Genomic DNA, 21,156 nt, shown 5'->3' with positions numbered 1-21,156 from the left:
AGTGATCCTGTCTTACGCTGTATATCAAAACATACACACAAAGAAAGACGTGCAGAATCTAGAATGCTTTTAAAAGCAAGTTAATTCCTAGTAGCCAAAACATTTTATTAGGCTAAACATTTTTTTTTAATTTAGTCTAAAATAGGCTGGTAGATATTTACTAAACGTTGAATTATAAAACATATATTATACAACAGGGTTGATGGTTATATATATTTTCGCTGTTGGTAAAGTCTTGGATAATACACGTATTCTTTTAAATTAATAAAACAATAACAAAACCCCTCTCACTAGGTTCATGTTTATGCCACGGAAATTTACTTATCATGAAACAACATGAATTTCGTTGTGTAATGAAGTATTGATGGCGTCTCTGACATGAAAAAAGGATACTAACATATTAACATGTTTACCATGTTAACCGAAAACCAATGTTGAAATAAAACAGACGAACTTTTTTTTAATCACAATAGGTATTTCATTTATTGTGATTACTGTACAAAAGCCCCTGTATCAACACTGCTGTACAGATAAAATAGATTTAAGTTTTATACAGAATATTTTTGTACAGGAAGTCTTTTGTACAATATGCTTACCACAGACTACAGCTAAAAACAAATGCACCCTTTCACAAATCACATCATCTGTCAAAATAAAAGGTAGGGCTTAAGAAACAAGGCATTAAAAAACCCCAAAAACAACATATTACTTGGAAGTTTAAGAAATACCAGTGACTAACAACAAGTGCATGTGAAATATTCACATATTAACTTTGATTAAATGTTAGGAAATTCCCAATTAGCTTACTTACATTCGTATAATCACCAATACATATTTTTGTTACACAATAATGCTGTTCACAGTTAATACGGAATTAATAACTAGCTCAGAAATTAGAGTATCTGGTTGTGAAAATAGAAGACAATGTTAACAGCAAAATAATCTTGAATAATAATATTTCTGAATTTCATAATGTATCGTTGGGAGATAATTCCATTTGGCTTCAACGTAAACTTATCTTACAACACATCTTACACAAAGTTCCACACTTCTGGTTCCCCAAAAGTCTTTATTTTGACATGCATTATATGCTCAGAACGAACACTAAATATTTTCAGTGCAAAACAAATGAATAATTTACATTAGTTATGCATTAAAAATAGTTTTACAGTCTTGACACTGAAATTTTTGTAACACATTGTATATCTCGCAAAATCTCAACCTACAAGAACTTCGTAAATAATTTTATTACCAGAGTAAAAAAAACACAAAACAAATTTTATTTTAAGTTCAGGAAATTGCCTGCAGAAATGCATGTTAATGCATTCTTATACTTTTTTTACATTAACGTAACACGTATTTTTTTTATTACTATACACTAGTAACTGCCAAAATACAATTTTAAATTTTGTTAAATCCTGCGATACATTATTTTCGCCAAAGATAAGCTTTTAATTAATTAATGCTAAACTTTTTGTTACTAAGCGGTAAAAAACTTGAAATAATTCAGAGGTATACTAAGTTATGTCCCCATTCCTTAATTTAAAATCTGAATAAAATTACCTGGTACAAATAATACACTTTACTAAGCCTAAAAGTATTACTTCACTCAAAATAGCTTAGTTTTTTGTTTGTTTTTTCTTACAGTATAAAGATGTGATAGTACAAAAAAGATACTCCATTTATCATTGATTCCTCGACAAAGACAAAATAATTTAGAATCAGGAATAGATTCATAAAAAAAAAGCTGGGTAGAGATGGTGCATTAATAGCTGTGATGACGTCTTATTCAAATCTGTTTGTACTTCCAATGTTCATGATTTTAAATTTACAGTATTTAAATTTGATTGTTACAATACACAAAAACCCATGAATGAAACAAAATATGAAAAGAGATCACAATTTGAAAACTTCTCTTGTGAGCCATTAGAGATTTGGCAGTAAAATTGTAACCTTAACTGGAAACATACGCTGCCAGCTGCTCCAAGCTCATATTACCCCATATGTTATCTTTACAACTAGCTCTTGGGAATTTTCTCAAATTAGGAAGGAACAGCTGACTTCCATTGTGGTACGACCCATTTTCACTTGGAAAACTACTCACATCTTTATCATTATTACACCTAGAATCCAAAGATTCTGAAGACAGCTTACTTCCCTCGTAGATGATACAAATGCTACCATTTTCACCAATTCTGTAAGACACTTCACGAGGATCGATCCACAGAGACAGCTCATTGGGAAACTCTTCACGAAGTCTAGCTTCATCAAGCCCACAAGCTTTTCCGGCCTTCGCAATAACAGGATCCATTTTGTGATTGATTCTAATGCAGCGATATCCAGAGCCTTTGAAAGGCTTATCTGGAAACCAATGTTGTTGATAGTGACGTTTAAGCATATTTTCTAAATTGTTACGGAACATTTCAAGTTGGTTGGAATCAAGTGATTTCTTAAGTCGAAGAAGACTCGTAAGGAAATCTGTAGCACTTTGAATCTCTTGCCTCATCTTGGCGTTTCGTTCCAATGGAATGAGAAATATAAATTCCTAAAATAAGCCACCTTTCCAGAACTCGAAACAGCTTGAGCCTTTTGATCTGAATTGGGGTGATATGTTGTTCTGTAGTTAGGCTTAACACGTATCGAAACGTATAGGAAGATCGTAAAACAATGCCCTACCCTGCAAGACCTTTTCTGTAATAGTTAAGATTTAGATTATTCGTTAACTTATATAAGAAGCTATTTTTTAAAATCAGAGGCTATTACTGTGGTAATTCTGGTTACTATGCACTTAAGTCTGATATTTGGACGGTAAATATTGGGATGTCAAAAAAAAATGGCGAGTTGTACTCACCAACACTACCCCTATTCACCCTTCTATAGCTCTGCGTTCAGTGTCACGTACGCTTTCCACACAAACAACCTTATATTCCACTCTTTGTCAACACTCGGGAACGCGTATGACGTCAGGAACGAGTACTACGCTGATGACGTCAGTTACTAACCAATGAAATTTACAGTAAGGCACGCTTAGTCCTACACCTTTATCAAAACTATTCAACCAATCAAAAATGAAGTTACTTCAGTTTTTCGTCCGCTTACTCTGTAGGCGAGAGAAGTCTACTAGCGAGTCCTAGGTAGGCGCTAAGAGATCGCACATTTGCTCTTCTTATTTTAGTCACTACATATGTATAATAGTCGTTACTGAAACAAGCAGAAAATTAATTATATATGTAATTTAATCTATTTTTACATGCTTGATTAAATCCGCCTTGATAATATCCGGCAGAGTACGAAACAAGCAAATAAATATACAAACTAAAAGTCTGACGTAAATACGTTGATCATTTTTCATAGTAATAATTGGTTTGCAATTTAAATGTTATTTCTGAAGTCACTAGAATAGCTCTAATCATATTATTAAATAAATGATAGTAAGTTAACTGTTTTGTTTATTACTGAGCATAAAATATATACAATGCGTTTTTTATGTTGTATCCGTTGCAGGTATTGAATCCCGAATTTTATCGTTATATTCCTTAAAGCCACCGCTGATCCACGAGGAGAGGGCAGTTGTTTTAGCGCAAAGCAACATAATATGCTCACTCTATCAAATTGGGGAATTGAACCATGATTTTAAGGTTATAAATCCATGAACTTACCGCATACTCACTGGGATACATGTGAGAAGTTATCCAGTTTGTATATCTATTCGTTAAATTCAAGATCTTTTAAGCAGCCCTTCAATGAGTCAATTGGAATTGGTCAAAAAACAAAGCGGGGTGGTATTGCTATGAGCAAGATTAAAACATTTACTTGGTTGGTTTACGTCTTTTTTTCCAAACGCCCGGCTTTATAGTTTTTACAACCAATGTTCCTACCTTAACAACACTAATATTACGTAAGCCTAACGACTGATAAGTCTCTTAAATTTACGATTTTATCATATTTTTCTTTCTGTATTGATACGCATGCGTGTGCACATCTTTTATTGATGTGTCTCAGTTTGATTAAAATTTTTATAACAATATGACGGGTCATAGAAACTGAGGTAATTAATAAGCATACACCTTCTGTTTGTTGAAAAGATAACATTTTGTTTTCTTTCTTTGTTTTAAAACAATAAACAGGTTTTAAAATTACTTTGATAACATCATAAAATTATTTCCTAACCAAACATACGTTGACTAAAAGGGCGTTAACAAAGTCAGAAAAGCTGAGATTACAAAAAAAAAAGATAATCCATTCCCAGTTACATTAATTTTGTGAAGTTTCTTTTTTAAATTTATTTAAATCTCCAAATAATGATTCCAAAACTTTAGAAACAAAAATATTACCATTAGGTCTCGGAGTTCTCCATTTTCAAGATGAATAGGATACTGGTAGCATTTAGATATTATTCACTTTTCATATAGTTTCGAAATGCTATATTCTAATATTTGGATAATATATTTTGGATATTAAATATCTTAATTTGTTTTGTAGTCATTTTTTTCAATAGTGAAACTCTTGAGTTTTTGTTGTACTTTGTAAAATGCTTTAGCTTTCTTTTTTATTTATAAAATAACACTTGGTGCAAATGATTTAAAATTTTATTTTGAGAATCTTCCAAACACCAACAAGAAGCCAAAAATATTCTGCCATCACACATGATAAATTATCATTTAGGTGTTTCCTTGACTACGTCTTTACATATTTACTCCTGGTTGAATTTAACAAAAAAAAAACATTTTCGTATAATCTTTGATTTCCTAACTAGTAACATAAACTAACATGTGTCCAGTAAAGGAAATTATATTATTTTTACATTCTTTGTTTAGTATACATTACAAGCGCTGCCTAGAAATGCCAGGGTCACAGCTGAGCTGGCAACCTGGCAAATGTACTCGATCATTCCATACCATCTCCATATATGGAAGTAAGCGTTTGTTGTCCTTTGTGTCAGTATTCTCGAATCTGTGTCTCGGTCTCTCGTAGCAACCAGTAGAACAGGTCTGGGCGGTGGTTGGAAAGGATGAAAAGTGTAATGGTGCGTTTACAGATAGCAAATAGTGTAATTTTTGTGTTGTAAATCTATGAAATATATTTTATGCCTTTGGGTGATATAGGAAAGTTTTATAAATATACATTGGTAAATATGTGTGTTTTACATATTTAATGGAGCTTTTGTATAAAGTTTGTGACTATTGGTATTGATATTGGAGGTTTAGTTTATGGACAATGAAAACTACACTGATTGTGGATTTAAAATAAGACACTTTTAGACTTATTTTGAAAGTTCGGTTATTTATGGGTTAACTTGATAGATTAATATTTTTAAAAGCTTTTGTATAAATAAAGTTTTATTAAAATGACAATCATTGCGTATGAATTCTTCGCATATGTTTTAAAAGTATGCAAGTTGAATTACTGACATTAGGCTTAAATTTCCATTCATTTTTGTTGCATAAAAAATCATAGAAAGCGAGTTTGCTTGTTTTATAGCAAATGTACAATAGGCCATATCCTGGGTTCACCGCGGGGAATCGAATCTCAGATTTCAGTCATGTAAGCTCGTACTCTTATCGTTATCCCATCGGGAGACAAAGAAAGCGAGAACCAATGACTCTTTGTGGCGTCTCCAGCATAATCAGTAACTTACTTTTGTAATTTATGTCCGCTAAAGTAGATTCAGGTCCACATTGTTGCTGAATGAACTTTTTGGTTGATCAAATAATTAGTAGGTTTTATAATATGTTATTAGGCATCGTTAAACATTGAAACTAATTCACAAATGTAATTGTAAATTATTTTTTTTTGAGAAACGATACTGTTGTTACAGATATTGATATGAACCTATTAACAGCATAATTTAAACTAAAATTATAGGATTTCCTAACTTAATACAATACACCTAGCCATTTTCTTTTGTCATTCACGTCAATTACAAATAATAATTACAATGAAATATTTGTATTTTTTAAAGATCTTACAGAAACCGAGTTATTATTTATGATATCAAAACTGAAATGACTCATACTTATTGTTATAATTATTGCAATATTTGAAACACAAAACATGAGGCTATTACTATCTCGATAACTTGTAAAACTATTTCGGAGGCTGATGTTCAGTTGTTTTTGAAACTAATATCAAATTTTTGTCCACAGCATCGTACAAAAATCACGCGCGTTGTGTAATTCAGTTCCGGAATCAATAAATTCCTCGAACTTTTGTACGGAAATGATTTTTACGTACAATAACTTTAAATAGTTATGTTCTTATTGAGAATTTACCACACAGGATCACAAACAAAAGTTGTAATGGTTTTTAAACAAGATCCAAAACTTGAGCACTTTTGAATAATTGACTTGTTTAGGATAATAATAAATATTTTTTATATTTCATTATTCTTCTTTAGCGCTCGAATTTTGGAAATATAGTGAAGTACATTCTGTTTTCTCTGAAAGTGGTAGTAAAATTACATGTTGGTGTTAGTAATAAAGTTTAGTTTTTCGCACAATGCAGCTAGGCCATTTGCCCCAAACAACTGGTAAAAATGCTAGAATGTTAGGAGTTTGGCACAAAACAGGTAGGTTAGTTGATTTGTGTTTAATAACTTAATAATAAAGAAGACTAAAAATATTATTGTATCATATACTAACATATAACAATTCATCATTTATTTAGGTTTGTTTGGTTTGAATTACGTGCAAAGCTACACGAGGGCTATCTAGCTAGCCGTCCCTAATTTAGCAGTGTAAGACTAGAGGGAAGGCAGATAGTTTTTTTTTTTTTTTATAGGAGCTACAAGAGGCTAATATTTACACGTTAGAGAAAAAATATATTAGAATTCAGCTTAAAACGTTTCGATAATATATGTTATTTATTTCTTAATTAAAGGGACGGACTGACTCTTCTATGCCTAATTCAGTATAGGAGAGAGATTTCACGAGACGGTGAATTATAGGTAGGCCTAACTGTGACGCATTTAATCGATTAACTGACTTCTCTTATCAGAAAAGTGATGTTTCTGGATTAAGGCATTAATACTGACGAAACCAAGCACATCGCTCAATGTCAACTTGGACTAATCTATATTGAAACTTTATGATAATGTGTATTAACAAGAATTACTAAGAAAAACTACAAAACTGTACCCATTTTCTCCATAAACTTTAAGTTAAGTTTTAACTTTGGCCTAAACCTGAACATTTTACAATGTCAACCTATCCTTTTCTAAATGTATTTACAATGAAAAAGTACCATGTACCATTATCAAACGATAAACTTAACTTTCGTATAATACTAAATTTCATGATTATAGAAACCTTTTATAATTACAAATTCCGTTATTAAATTTACCTTACCGAACCTGTGACACTATTGTTTTATTTAAGCAGGAATTTGATGCATTCTTTGAATAGGTGATTTTTTATTATAATTTTTTTGTTGTTTTATAAGTCAACTGATAGATCGTTTTATAGGACATTGACGATGTTTCTTGTTACTATTTCTAGTTTTAAATAAGTGTAAATTAAAACTAGTTATTTTCGAAGATACGCCTATAACTGGATCGTGCACAAATCAGGCCTAGAGTAAAACTAGCTTGTGTCATGGTTGCAACATTCCAATGTACAGTTCTTTTAAGATGGCACACCCTTAATATCACATTTCAGATTTTACATGAAAGAGAGAAAACAAATAAACTATAATCACTAGGAGCTGTTAAATACAAAAAGTTGCTTTTACTATAGCATATATTCCCCTTGAATTTATAGTTAAATGGAAGAGAAGTATTTAAGAGATAGAACGCGACTGTTACGTCTTGTTACATGTTTCCGCATGTCCTGTGTAAAAGTTGGCGTTAGGTTAGAACAGATTTTTTTATCCCTCGTTCTAACAGGTTAACAGCCTCGGATGTTTTCCGAACGTTCCAGTGCAGTTTTGTATTTGGTCCATTATGTGTATGCAACCTAGTGTAGATGTGAATAGTGCCCTAAACGGTAATCACGGATGTACAAAAGAAAAAAAAAAAAATCGCATTACACTAGATTTAAACTTTGCACCGTATATTCGACCACACACATACAATCACCTCGTTGATCATTTATAAGTGCCCAGTCAGATGCACAATAGACACTTAACTTGTAACTTCAATTACAGATTCTGTTTTAAACGTATAAAGATTTTAGTTATAAATGCACGCTTAACAGCTGGCGAGCATAACTTTTAATTAATCGGTTTGATAAATTACAGAACATTCAAAACGTGCATGGACTGTAAAAAAGATGGCCGGAGACTGAAATATCCAATAATATTTCACCGATTTTATAAATAATAAAATGTTAACATTATTTATAGACCTTTTTTTTTTGTCTATGTGACTGTGTTCTTTGGAGCATCGGTGAACAATATTCAATATTTGTTTGTTTTGGAATTTCGCACAAAGCTACTCGAGGGCTATCTGTGCTAGCCGTCCCTAATTTAGCAGTGTAAGACTAGAGGGAAGGCAGCTAGTCAGCACCACCTACCGCCAACTCTAGGGCTACTCTTTTACCAACGAATAGTGGGGTTGACCGTCACATTATAACGCCCCCCACGGCTGGGAGGGCGAGCATGTTTGGCGCGACTCGGGCCCGAACCCGCGACCCTCAGATTACGAAGCGCACGCCTTAACGCGCTAGGCCATGCCGGGCCCATTCAATACTGAATACAGCACTGAGATTTCAAATTTAATTTCGAGATAATTGTAGGGTTTAGCAAGAAGCTTCTAAAGCGAAAATGCAATAATGTTTGGTTTAGCATTTCTTTGTACTGTAGCTTTACATCACGTATACAATAAAAGTGTAAAACGGATATTTTATCGTGACTGAAAACAGATACAATGTATACCAACGGTTAACGAGTTCGTGTTTTTTTTTTTTTTCGTTTCTTTGAAATACGACTACACTTTACTATTATTCTTTCGTACTCTAATAATATTCCTGGAAGAAAAATAATGTGGCACTGAAATTCCTCAGTCCCTTTATGTGTGTTTGTACACAAAGCTACACAATGGGCTATTCGAATATCGAAACCCGGTTTCTAGTGTTGTAAGTCCGCAGACATACCGCTGTGTTACTGGTGGGCAGGTCTCTTTATGCTACTTTGATATGAAAGAGACACAGGGAAAAAAAATCAACTGTGTCTTCTTTGTGATTCATCACAACAGTTTCAGTGTCCTAGTTAGGAACAGCATGGCTACTCAATAAAATAATCTATCACATCTGTGATATAACCATTCCCACTATTACATATTGGATTATACTTTGTTGTACATTAGTTGATCATATTTCCATATATGTATATTCGTCTAATCATAGTGTTTAATCGCTAACTTTACACGATTGCGAGAAGTATACACCAGTATTTTCATGACTTTCTGTGATGTTAAAGTTGTACTCCTTGAGTATTTAGAGCCATCTTGCTATTTAGCCTTCTAAATTACAAATAATTATCAGCCACTTCACAGCATAACCTTTTGTCCGTATAGATAATGATGAAAGTGATTCGGGGCTCGAACAACACTTATGAGACCCTTTGGATTTGTGCAACACTTCTTTCATGTAACATTCATTGCCTTGCTGTAGTAAGCAATCACGTGTTCTTTTATATGATGTACTTGTGATACAACTGTACCCAGGACAAAATCATTGGCAGTTGTATGTAAAGTTAATGGATTTTCCAGAGCTGGGTAGGCCAATACAGGAGTAGTGGTCAGTTTTTTGTTTTCAGTATACAGAGGACGAAGTGTGTGAGAACACATCTTCTCAGATTGACTATAGTATGAACACAATGCATGAAACCCTCTTCCCTCATTCAGGTTTCTCGGTCTTGGTCAATTTTGTACTGAGTCAATTTTTGAAGGTTCTGTGGACACTCCTATGTTGACTGTGTGCCCGAAAAAACTCAGGTTTTAGTGGAACAATTCAGATTGCTTGGAATTTAGCTTATCTTTACTTAATCAATCTGGAAACTTCCATAGCCCTTCATGAGCATTTTATAATAAGTTAAAATAATGTTTCACTTACTATTACTAATTTGCCTTACATGTCTCAGCAAGAAGAGGAAGGGTTGTGCAAAGTGTGAAAATATGCACACATCTATCAAGATCACAAAAAAAAAGTCACCTGAGACTTATGACGAAGCCTGCTTGGTTTGAAGCATTATTCGTCACGATTTCAGGAAAGGCTTTGCTCTCCTTCCTCTGATGACGAGGCACAATATACCTGACAGTAGACTAGGTTTGGAACCGGTTCACATGCAACGGACAAGCAAACAAAAAGAAAGGCGTTGACTACTGAGTGTACCAACATGAGGCTATCACTGTACAATCCATTAAACTCTATAGCTTTTAATCTTACTAAAGCGGCCGCATGCTCTAGGTAATTATTCGGTACAATGTTGTGAATGAACTATAGAGTACAAAGAATATGCATGCTAACCGTGACGTCGTGGTTTATGTTGACGAATATAAGTACATAACGTAATCTTGACCAAATTAGCATGATAAAAAACAACAAACAATCAAACCTTCTATATCTTACAGTTTGGTAGATAACCTGTTAATAAATAACCAGGACAAGTGTTGTAGTACAACAACACATTTGATAACCCACAATAATTTCGTGAGTTATTATTATTTATTCTGTTAAGCTCTTATTCAAGAAATTAGTAGTAACATGGAGTTAGGCGTGACTAGTTGGATTAAATCTTTGAATGAGATAATTCATAAAGATTTTTCTTTTATCTCTCTCACTCACTTCTTCCTGAGTAAGTTTTTACACTGTTTAATTTTGTTTGTTTTGTTCATAGTCTCTGGACCGCATAGTTTACCATACAATTTCATACCTATGATTGTTAGGTTATTAAGAAGTAAAAGTGTAATATTCTAGGTTGTTGTGTTGATGTGCCATCAGCTGGCTCTCACGCTCAATTTACCCTTTAAAATTTATTCGCAATTTTATTTATGTGAATTATATCGCGTGAAAACAAAACACACACAAAAGAAAAACACAAATAGTAACGCGCAGTAAAGATATCAGTGTTTTAATGCCATCTAGTGTCAACCTTTTAACACATTAAATATTTCCCTAAAAACGACATCATCTGGGATACACCTTGACCACGAGTTTCATTAGTACTGATTAAAATACCGTATAAACGTTCAAAAATCATTATTTTCATACATCGAAAACAGTCTCATGTTGCTCTACGTAATTTCTTTAACGAGGTGTCAGGCACTGTAAACAAGTTCCCCCTTGAGAAATATTTATTGAATAAGGGGTTGGTCTTGCTATGACAAGTGTTCTACGTACAGTTTGGGTTGTTTATTCGGTAAAAGAAAATAAAGCCATAGGAAAAGAGTCACAATTTTGTCTAGAAAAAAAGTCACAATTTTGTCTAGAAAAAAAAGTCACAATTTTGTCTAGAAAAAAAGTCACAATTTTGTCTAGAAAAAAAGTCACAATTTTGGCTAGAAAAAAGTCACAATTTTGGCCAGAAAAAAATCACAATTTTGGATAGAAAAAAGTCACAATTTTGGCCAGAAAAAGATCCCAATTTTGTCCAGAAAAAAGTCACAATTTTGGATAGAAAAAAATCACAATTTTGGCCAGAAAAAAATCACAATTTGGCTAGAAAAAAAAGCCACACTTTATTTCAATACCATACATAATTGAAGTAATAAAACAGAAAAACATGCAGGTTGGCTTTATTAAGCGATAAAAGATGTGGAATAATATATATTAAATTGAGTTGAGGTACAAAACGTGAAATATAAGCTTACACAATATTTATGTGCATCTAATTTGTTATAACACTTACTATTTATATAATATATAGTCTCGCATATGTGTGACTCAACTTTTGCCCAACAAAACATTATTTTAAGAGCTGTTCATCATGTTTATGTAACGATAAAAGGTCCAAAATGTTCCAAGTGGGCCAGGTGGGTTAAGGCGTTCGACTCGTCATCTGAGGGTCGCGGGTCCGAATCCCGGTCGCACTAAACATATTTGCCCTTTCAGCCGTGGGGGCGTTATTATGTTACGGTCAATCCCACTATTCGTTGGTAAAAGAGTAGCCCAAGAGTTGGCGGTGGGTGGTGATGACTAGTTGCCTTGTCTCTAGTCTTACACTGCTAAATTAGGGACGACTAGCGCAGATAGCCCTCGTGTAGCTTTGCGTGAAATTTAAAAACAAACAAACAACAAGAACAAACGTTCCAAGTGGCACGTATCAAGTAGTCTACCTAATATCTCTTCCTTCTTCTGCTATCTGTTTTCTTGTTTTGGGTTTTAAAGGTTTTTTTTTTTGTAAGCTGGTTTAGCATTCAGCTTATGAGCTTGCATTAGTGTTTGTAGCGCAAAAGGTGATTGGGGCTAATAGAAAAAAGGTCACGTATAATTTAAGAGGAAATACATACTTAAGTAACTGTCTTGGCACATAAGATGAATGGAACGACCAAGTCTGATAAATATATACCATAAATTATGTACTGTGACCATCGTGCATTCGTTCTTCCAATGTTGGTTAAACGAACCAGTGAACTGTAAAAGATTAAAAAAAAGGTTTTTTCGGTCCCTTTTTTGACGAAAACCACATCATTCTTATTCAGTTCTTTCGTAGAAAAACAAAGAAACACACACACACCTATATGTGTGTGTAAGTGTATCTATATCAATAAACGTTAATCTGTCTGTGTATCTGTTCCTTATACGTTTCCACATTACTTGATCAAACACTACCAAACTTGACACAGTGAAAGAGGATGGCATGAGGTAGGTCGTGAGGAAAAAATCCCTTCTATTTTCACATCTAATTTCAGAAAAAACTACTAAATGAGCATAATTTGACACAGTGATACAAGATGATATGAGAAAGGTCATGAGGGGGATTTGAACCCTCGATCTAATTTCATAGTAATAGAATTCTTGAAAACAGTATGTTTTTCTTTTCAATGTTTAGTATCTTTATATGTTTTATCCCACTTTTGATGTTTCTATTGTTGAAAAAATTTTTCTGTTTCTTACATCGCGTTCAAATAGAAAAAAAAATCTTTTTGTATATAGTTTTAACGCTGATTTCAGAAATGTAAATTAAAATTCAGAGAAATAAAAATAAATATTTTTTGTGTATTTTTATGTTATTTACGATAAAGGGAGAACTTTTACGATTACATATATACCTACTTGTTTAAAATAACTGCAACACATCAGGGCAATACAAAGTATCTAGTGACAAGGTATAAAATTCAGAAATATTCTTAAATATCTGCTTGAAGAGATCACCATTTTCATGCCTACGACGATCCCACAGAGATAAGAATTAACCATATTACGACTGGATCCATAAAGTTGCTTGTTACGTGTCTTAACCACATTAGAAGTATTGTCAGTTTGCTGCAGATTTCACAAATATAAATTAAAATTTGTAAAATTGATTTTTAACACTCCTACGAAAAGACGTTTCTAGTCCTGATTTCTTCAAGCCCGTTCCCCTGGCTGTGGTTTCGCTAGATAGTAGATAGGGACAGTGGGAATCTCGTTAATCCATTCATTTATGGATTTAAATGGCAAGTTCATTTAAATACAAAATTATTAGCCTAATATTAATAACCTTTCAAATTGCTCTGGGGCCTATTAGGCCCCACTTTTCGTAGGAGTGTTAAAGGGAGTCAAAATGGGAGAATATTTTCATTTCAAATTTGTTTAATTACATTTATTTATTATTTGTTTTTGAATTTCGCGCAAAGCTACATGAGGATTATCTGCGCTAGCCGTCCCTAATTTAGTAGTGTAAAACTGTAGGGAAGGCAACTAGTCATCACCACCCTCCGCCAACTCTTGGGCTACTCTTTTACCAATGAATAGTGGGATTGATCGTCACATTATAACGCCCTCACGGTTGAAAGGGCGAGCATGTTTGGTGCGGCGGGGATTCGAACCCGCGACCTTCAGATTACGAGTCGAACGCCTTAACCACCTGGCTATGTCGGGCCCTTTTAATTTTTTAAATAAACACGTAATTATTTACTAATTAGCCTAACTTGATATAACCTTACATAAGGAAACCTAAAAATAAAATAAAATAAAAAATAGAAAATAATATTTCATTTGTTAAAATCTTAATTTATATTTCTGAAATCAGCATCAACAACTACATTCACATATATATATGTGTGTATATTTTCCTCTGTTTGAATGCGACACATGAAACAGAAAAGTTTCAGAGGAAAAAGAAAACAAGCAAAAACGATTTCTTTTTTTTTCATCCGTTCACAGGTACTTCAACTAATATGTGTAATTATTAGACTGAGCATCTCTAAGTAAGGATATGTTTGTAAGTTTATAACCTGACACATACCCTAAAAGTCTCCAGGTAAAAAACATATTTGGGTGGACTTTCGAATGTTACTCTACCATGTTAACATTTTTACATCATTTTAATGGATCTTCGTGACGGAAAGGCCCGAACAACAAATCGTTTGTTCGGTTTTCTAAATTACGGGCAAAACTACACGTGGGTTATTGGTAATAGTTGTCCCTAATTTAGCAGTGAAAGCCTATAGAGAAGGCAGCTAGTCATCACCACCAATCCCCAGCTCTTATGTTACTTTTTTACCAACGAATAGTGGGATTGACCGTTACATAATAACGCGCTGTGAGAGGGATTCGATCTCGCGAGACTGAGCGAATGAGCCGAGCGCCCTAACCACCTGGTCACGCGGGGCACCTATTACAATGGAAACAAATACTCAAGGAATGTGTTAAAGCATATTTTATTACCAACATATAGCTCGTCAAAATTGACGGGACAAGTACTGTCACCCACACTCAACAGAATACCCTAACCTCACATATGATACCTCAGTGAAGTAAGTACATTTTGCGGAATCAGGTTTGTCAGACAAAGAGACAGAAAAGCGAAGTCGAGGCAGTGAAACGTCGGTAAATTCCTTCGTAAACCAATCAAATTTAAAATAATTCATGAACTAAATTTGTGGTGTATTTATAGAATAATTTTTGGCAAAGATCAACTAGATATCATTTATATTCTATGGAAACCCTTAGGCCGTTGTGGTAACATAACGTTCCAACAATGGCTTTCATGTCACGTTGCTTAGCAATAGAAGTGTACCTAATGTTGTTTCATTGCCACTGGTAACCTGATGAAGGGCTGCTGCCCGAAACGTCGTTTTCTTGTTCTTTTAATAAAGTTATTTAAATTTAGTGAGTATTTAACACTACTTTATATCTTCATATTGTTGTCAGTTTATGCACTGAAAGTATAAAATGGTATGTATAAACAACAAAACAGAAACAAATATTTGTTGATTGTTTAATTGAGAGTCTCTGTTGCTTCTCGGGCCCGGCATGGCTAAGCATGCTAAGGCGTTCGACTCGTAATCCGCGGGTCGCGGATTCGAATCCCGGTAGCACCAAACATGCTCGCCCTTTCAGCTGGGGGAGCGCTATAATGTGACAGTCAATCCCACTATTCGGTAGTAAAAGAGTAGCCCAAGAGTTGGTGGTGGGTGGTGATGACTAGCTGCCTTCCCTCTAGTCTTACGCTGTTAAATTAGGGACGGCTGGCACAGATAGCCCTCGAGTAGCTTTACGCGAAATTCAAAACAAACAAACAAACTGTTGCTTCTGTCCCCTAGTGGCACAGTGGCTCGTCTGCAGATTTACAACTCTAAAAACCGGGTTTCGATATATGTTGTGGGCACAGCACAGACAGCCCATTGTGTAGATTTATGCTTAACTTCAAAAAACTTTTGTTTTTTTCTGAATAAATGCATTTTGACTTTTATGATTCTTCCTATTTCAAAAAATCAAGTGTGACGTGACACACACGAGCTTATGTATAGGTTATATGATAGTAAATTCAGAAAAATGAAACTTCAAACTAGAAGAGCAGTTACAGTATTTTTACATTCAGTCACACTTGCTAAGCCTGATGCATCACCAATGTACTGCTCAACCAAAAGAAATTACAACCCTAAATAGATTGCATAGAAGAAAGGATTTAGAGGTTGTTGTCTTGGTGTAGAACAGTTGTATTATAGTCTTTACAGGGGTGATCAGCTGCAGCATTTAGATACATTCATAAAGATACAAAAAATATGGATGCTCTTTACTGGCCGAGAACAATACCACAAGAATATTGGTAAACATGGCAAATGAAAAAAATCCAGATAAGAACGTTTTATGAAACGTGTATTCTAAGGAAAGAAAGAAGGATTTTTTGTTGTTATTGAGCGGAAAGCTACAAAATGGGTTTATGTGCACCGTGTCTGTCGCAGGAATCGAACATCGAATTATAGTGTTGTAAGCCTTGAATCAGGTTTACTGCTGTGCCAACGGAAAACAATTGTTTTATGTTATAAATTGGAATATTTTTGTACTTCTGTATTAATAGATCAATATAGTGAAAATAGATACTAAAATGTTATTGGAATATGTTTTTTAATTCTAAAATTGACCTTAACCTCGTATTATTCCGATAATTAGCAAAAATTGCATACACTTTCATTCGTCTGCACAGATATAACCTCACTTTCAGTGCTTTGACACAGTTGTGTACTCAGACTTTCGCTCAAACACCATTATTCAAAGTATGTTACACTCTTACAAATTCAAACATATTTTTACTCTTAAGTCTACACAGAGGGTCATTCTAAGCCTTCCTTTTAGATAGAAGTTCACACATACTACACTCGAACGAAGTTCACTCTATGTCTGTTTAAACAAACGTTCATTTTAAGTGTGTTTTAAAAGAAAGCTCAGGAAAAATATCTTTCAACAGTATACATATATATTTAACAACTGAAGACAAATTCTAAAAAGCTAAGAGAGGTTGTACTCTACTGTCAAATACTGTTTTCCACTGATTTTGTGTTTGTGGTTAAGAACAAATCTACTCAGTGGGTTATGTGTCCTCTATCAACTAAGGGTATCGAAGCTTGAAAACTAGCGTCGTAAGTCTGCACACTTAACTCTGATCCACGAGGGAAAGGGGATAATTTTACTTAAGAATGAGTGACGGAAACATTATAGAAGAACAGTAAGTAAGTATCGAACTATAAATGGCCCTGCATGGCCAGGTTGGTTAAAACGTTTGACTCGTAATATGAGGGTCGTGGGTTCGTATCACCTTCACACCAAATATACTCGCCTTTTCAGCCGTGGGGGCATTATAAAGTGAAGGTCAATCCTACTATTCGTTGGTAAAAATGTAGCTCAAGAGTTGGCGTAGGGTGGTGATGACTAGCTGTCTTCCCTCTAGTCTTACACTGCTAAATTAGGGACGGCTAGCGCAGGTAGCCCTCGTGTTGCTTTGCGCGAAATTCAAAAACCAACAAACAAACCGACTGTAAAAAGATAAGATTTTATTTCAACATTTGTAAAAATGTCCTATTTCAAATTTCATGAAAACAGTTGACGAAATCACTATAATTTTAATCTTTGAATGCTTTATATTTGTTTAAGAATGGGGGGGGGGTCTTATGCTCACGTGCTTTCTCGGCCGTCTGAACCGTGTTTTAACACGACACCAGCCCCTAGCTACAAAGTAAGAAATAAACAAGCACTTCGACCTGTGCACGGAGTCGCAGAGTAAGTAACAGCTGTTCCACATGGTATGTCGAAAGGCACGCCTGGGCTTTCTAAGTCAGCTGGTGTCAGCTAGGGTTTAACAACAAAAAAAACTAAGTGCGCGAGCGTTGTGACGCGCTGAGTCCAGCATCGGATGCACTACATGGGCACATTTCCCACGCTCTCAGAAAGTGAAGTCACGTTCTGCATCACGTAAAAAAAATGTTTTGTATACTTGAAGAAGATAATCGAAGCAGTTGTTGTTAACAATGAGAATAGGTGTGTGAAGCTGTTGAATAACCCGATGCTGTATCTAGACAATGGAATCGTATAGAAGGCGAGAGGGTGATTTTAAAGAAAGATAATTTGAGTAATTTTTAGTATAGGAGTCAAGGATAAATACGTGTGTTAAAAAGCATGACACACTTTTCTGAAAACCTAACAAACAAGAAAAGTTTTAGTTTCCATTAACTTGTTTAACGAACGTGTTGTTGCAATAAGAATAATTTCATATTGAGAAAAAGTTAAGCTTAAATGGCCGTTCAACACTTGCAAACAAATGAAGCGCGTCTGATGAACTAATCGCAAAGTAAGATTGAAAATATGTTTTATTTTGTTCACTATATGACTTCTTTTAGCTCTTTTTTTGGGGTGGTGAGGGAATGCTCGAGACCACTTCCGGTGGGGACCCGGCATGGCCAGGTGGTTAAAGCACTCGGCTCGTAATCTGTGGGTCGCGGGTTCGAATCCCCGTCACATCAAACATGCTCGCTCTTTCAGCCGTTGGGACGTTATAATGTGAAAGTCAATCCCACTACTCATTGGTAAAAGAGTAGCCCAAGAGTTGGCAGTGGGTGGTGATGACTAGCTGCCTTCCCTCTAGTTTTACACTACTAAATTAGGGACGGCTAGCGCAGATAGCCCTCGTATAGCTTTGCGCGAAAACAAAACAAACAAACAATCACAGCTTTCCTTAAATAAAACCTGAATAGATCATTTTTTCGCTTTTTTAAAAAAATATTTGGATATCGATTGATTAAGAAAAAAAAAAAGAATGGACAGTTCAAAAAGTTCAAGTTAGGGCTTCATGAAGAAGCGTTTTATATTGTTATTCCAGTATATAGCTATAATAATAAAAGAACACATTCAGAAAACTTGTACTCAAAAAAGTAAAATATCTATTTAATTCGTTTTAGTATCAGTTAATGACACTTTTGATTCTCAAACTAGTAAGTATGGGATCGACCCCTGTCGTTTAAAGCTCAACACTTTTTACGTAATAATGTTTTAATACGATTTGCTTTCCTACAAAACATAATGATTTCTTTTTCACTAACCTCCGACTGAGGACAAAAGTTCTAAGAAACAGATGTTTTTGATAACAGGCTGTGTTTGAAAATCATAAGAGAATTGGAATGCACTCTGCTCTAGATACAAATGGAAACTTCAGTTTTGCACATTTTTTTCGTGATTGCTCCAGACTACAATGTTCTATTAGTAATACACTGAATAACTGATGTTATGTAGCTGATGTCAGTATGCTCTTTATATTTCTTAAAATTAACTAGAAGTCCTAGTCGCGAAGCAGTGGCACATACAGGATGAATACATCATTACCATGTGTGATGCGGTTGAGTCTAGACACAAGTGCAACGTAATGTTATATACTTCCCACTCAGGTGGTATAACAGCCTCGGTGGTTAAACACCAGTATATTTGCATGCTAACCTGTAATTTTCATAATGTTAATTATTGCGTTGAATGATGATAATTACTTCAAGGACATTAAAGTTAGTGACTTCTAAATTATCTGTTACAGTCTCAAAGTTAAACCAATGGGCCAGTAGCAACATAGTTGTTTTCGAGCCCAGATTATGAATCCAGCGGTTTTAGATTGGCATCCACTTGCCATGCAAAACGACCTCCGCATTCTGGAGCTTTTGTGTGCTTTATAGGAGCGACAGTAAAAACCAACTGTTCAGTCACATAAGAGCAGTCAAGGATTTGGAGATGGATGCTGCTAATTGGCTGCTCTTTCTTTCATTTATCGGTTCAAAATCAGAGATGGGTATGCACAGATAACCCTCAGGAGTGGTACTAGCCCATTGGATACACTACAAATGGATATTTTTAGGATCCCCTCACTCAGTCCCCCAAAAATACTAATTTGTACTATATTCACAAACCAAAAATATACCAACCCAACGCACATTTGTTAAAATAATTTCTACTATCGTATTAACACCAGTGTACTGGTATCTTTTTGTCAAATCATACATACTGTGCCTACATTGCCCCAGTTAATTGATGTATGGAAACTGCGCATGTTCCTGACTAAGAAGTGTCTTGCTGTTGCTATTTTTAAACGTTCTTTAAACGTAAGATGAAAATAGAAACAAATATTCCCGTAAACTGGGGTTTCCTTTAGCTGCTCATGGCCCCTAAGCAATTGCTTAGTCTGTTAATTTCTAGCGTCGCTGCTGATAACCCTTGTATAGCTCTGGGTAAAAGTTTTACATACATGCTAAGGTTACCATAAAGTTCCATTTCTCCCAAACCAGTTGATCTTCTAGAAGAACTGGTTACCAGACGGTTCCTCTGAGAGAGTTGTTGGGTCTAAAAGTTCTTGAATGGTGGACTTTCACCATTACTGTGAATGTCAATGATTTCATCTCATTGCAACCTACTCAGGTTTGAGAGCTGCTGACATCTAGTGCACCCATACCGATCGAGTTCGTCTCTTGAGAATCAACTTCCATGTAAGATAAACACAGTTTGAGTGCCACCATGAACCAATCATTCACTTCTGGTGTTTGGTGAGTCTGTGAACATTTCTTTTGAGAGCGGTGTCTGCACAAGAGCTCCAGACTGATGCTACCCAGACTATGATCATAAGTCTTGTCGTTATACGATGTAAAAAAAGAGAAGGTCAGTGGTTAATGCTGTCTACCAACCAGAATCATCTTTCCAGCAGATATATTGCCAATGTTTACAGAGCAGTATGGAGCTCGACAGAGCCAAAGAACGAGCTGTAAAATACACTTCATTACTCTACTTTCTGGATTAGGGACCAACCATTAATCAGACTGTCAGAGTCTCTGAGAGCTTCTGCCACTCTGCAGTCCTTATGTTTAAGACATTTTGGTCTGGTGATGGTTGAGAGTCTGTGGAAGAAGGGTTTATGATACTTTTAAAAGTTTCTGTGTGTCAGACTAGGCAAATTTCACCCCTTGTATACGGGTGCAGCCAAGAAAACTCTGGACTACTTTTTAAAGTACTTTAGACAGGTGATTGTTTGGAATAAGTGTATTCAGGAACAACCAGTTCAGTGCTTGATACTGAATCTATTTAGCTCAGTAATTGACTTAATGAAGCATTTAAATGAGGAGGAAAGAGCGTAAAGTACATGTACTGCAAACCAGATGAAGAACCAAATATGGAGGCGAGAGATGCTCTGACAGCTAGCTGAACTACCAAAACTGCCTTTCAGTCAATAAATTCTGTTAAACTACCTTGAACAGTCAAGTAGTCGAGTTAT

At 34.9% G+C, this 21,156-nt stretch overlaps 1 protein-coding gene and 1 long non-coding RNA gene across 2 annotated transcripts in view; one reads left to right on the top strand and one right to left on the bottom strand.

Moving 5' to 3' along the window:
- Positions 1–454: 454 nt before the first annotated feature.
- Positions 455–2,932, bottom strand: LOC143251094 (protein BTG2-like). The gene has a single exon (XM_076502456.1). The coding sequence runs from the start codon at positions 2,504–2,506 to the stop codon at positions 1,955–1,957; it is 552 nt and encodes a 183-aa protein (XP_076358571.1). The 5' UTR covers positions 2,507–2,932; the 3' UTR covers positions 455–1,954.
- A 1,761-nt stretch (positions 2,933–4,693) lies between these two features.
- LOC143251093 (uncharacterized) overlaps positions 4,694–21,156 on the top strand; it is a 40,810-nt gene continuing 24,347 nt past the window's right edge. Inside the window, exons 1-2 of the long non-coding RNA XR_013028492.1 lie at positions 4,694–5,026; positions 6,880–6,946. This is a non-coding gene — a long non-coding RNA (uncharacterized LOC143251093). The remainder of the gene's footprint in view (positions 5,027–6,879; positions 6,947–21,156) is intronic.

This window comes from Tachypleus tridentatus, chromosome 5 (genome assembly GCF_004210375.1).
Source record: "Tachypleus tridentatus isolate NWPU-2018 chromosome 5, ASM421037v1, whole genome shotgun sequence".
In the NCBI taxonomy this organism is placed as follows: Eukaryota; Metazoa; Arthropoda; class Merostomata; order Xiphosura; family Limulidae; genus Tachypleus; species Tachypleus tridentatus.
The sequence above is the reverse complement of the archived record's forward strand: the minus strand, read 5'-3'. Positions and strand labels throughout refer to the sequence as shown.

Coding starts and splice junctions, on each gene's coding strand:
- LOC143251094 (XM_076502456.1), bottom strand. CDS start 2,506: ATGAGGCAAGAGATTCAAAGTGCTACAGATTTCCTTACGAGTCTTCTT.